The sequence below is a fragment of the Abrus precatorius genome, unplaced genomic scaffold, assembly GCF_003935025.1.
Source record: "Abrus precatorius isolate BTA unplaced genomic scaffold, Abrus_2018 Scaffold10, whole genome shotgun sequence".
Taxonomy (NCBI): domain Eukaryota; kingdom Viridiplantae; phylum Streptophyta; class Magnoliopsida; order Fabales; family Fabaceae; genus Abrus; species Abrus precatorius.
The window spans coordinates 25071728-25072557 of record NW_020874292.1 but is presented as its reverse complement, the minus strand read 5'-3'; the positions used below and the strand labels follow the sequence as shown (position 1 = coordinate 25072557).

General features: G+C 39.8%; 1 protein-coding gene across 1 annotated transcript; it reads right to left on the bottom strand.

Moving 5' to 3' along the window:
• Positions 1–246: 246 nt before the first annotated feature.
• LOC113853280 (precursor of CEP14-like) lies at positions 247–540 on the bottom strand. Its single transcript, XM_027483833.1, has one exon. It carries the CDS (start codon positions 538–540, stop codon positions 247–249), a length of 294 nt encoding a protein of 97 aa, XP_027339634.1.
• Positions 541–830: the final 290 nt, after the last annotated feature.

Sequence of the window (830 nt, the reverse complement as noted above, 5' to 3'; positions counted from 1 at the left end):
GACCAGAAATTGAACGTGTAGAAGACAAAATGATCACTACACGTCTACACATATGTATCCCTCCAAAACAGAGAAAACAGAGCCATATATGCTACTTTTACTAGCTTTATACAATTCAACCATCCCTATATTAATTGCTGCTAACCTCTCTTTCCATACTAAGAATATAAGAAGATGACAAAACTGAACAAATAAAAAAATGTGTTAAAAAAATCATGAAGAAACAAATGATAATACTGAATGAGATCAATGGCCAGCACCAGGGCTAGGAACAGATTGTGTAAGATGTCGTTCAGTGCTAATGAGGTGACGTGCAATGAGCTTCTCATCAACCTCGGTAGAGTGGCCTTTCCTGCTCGGTGTGGAAGATGGAACAGTGCCCTTTGGAAGTGAACTCAGAAACAAACTGTTCCTTGAAGATGGGTCAACCTTTTTGCTGTGTTTGTCTGCACCAACATGAAGCTTTCTGCCTTCTAGACATGAACACAGGGAAGCGAAGAGGATCAAGAATAGCACCGTCAAAGAGCCAAGGCGAGCCATCGAAACTTCAACTATGTTGGAGGAGTGAGAGGAATGGGGTTCCGGGTTGTGTGTTTGTGTGGGAATAGGATGAGTGAGTTTCTAAGGGCAAAGACGTGTGTTGTGTTATTTATAATGGTGAAGAGAAAGTGAGAGAGAGAGAGAGAGAGATGGAGACTTGGACGTCAAGTTTTGAAGAATGGAAACCGGAGAAAAATAAAAAACAAGAGAAAGCCAGAGTGGAAAACAGGTATCATGAAAATGACAAAAATTAGGTATTGTTTTATACAGTAAATATATTTCGTTCTTTT

What these genes read in the sequence shown, in the direction of transcription:
- LOC113853280 (XM_027483833.1), bottom strand. Translation starts at nt 540, where the DNA reads ATGGCTCGCCTTGGCTCTTTGACGGTGCTATTCTTGATCCTCTTCGCT.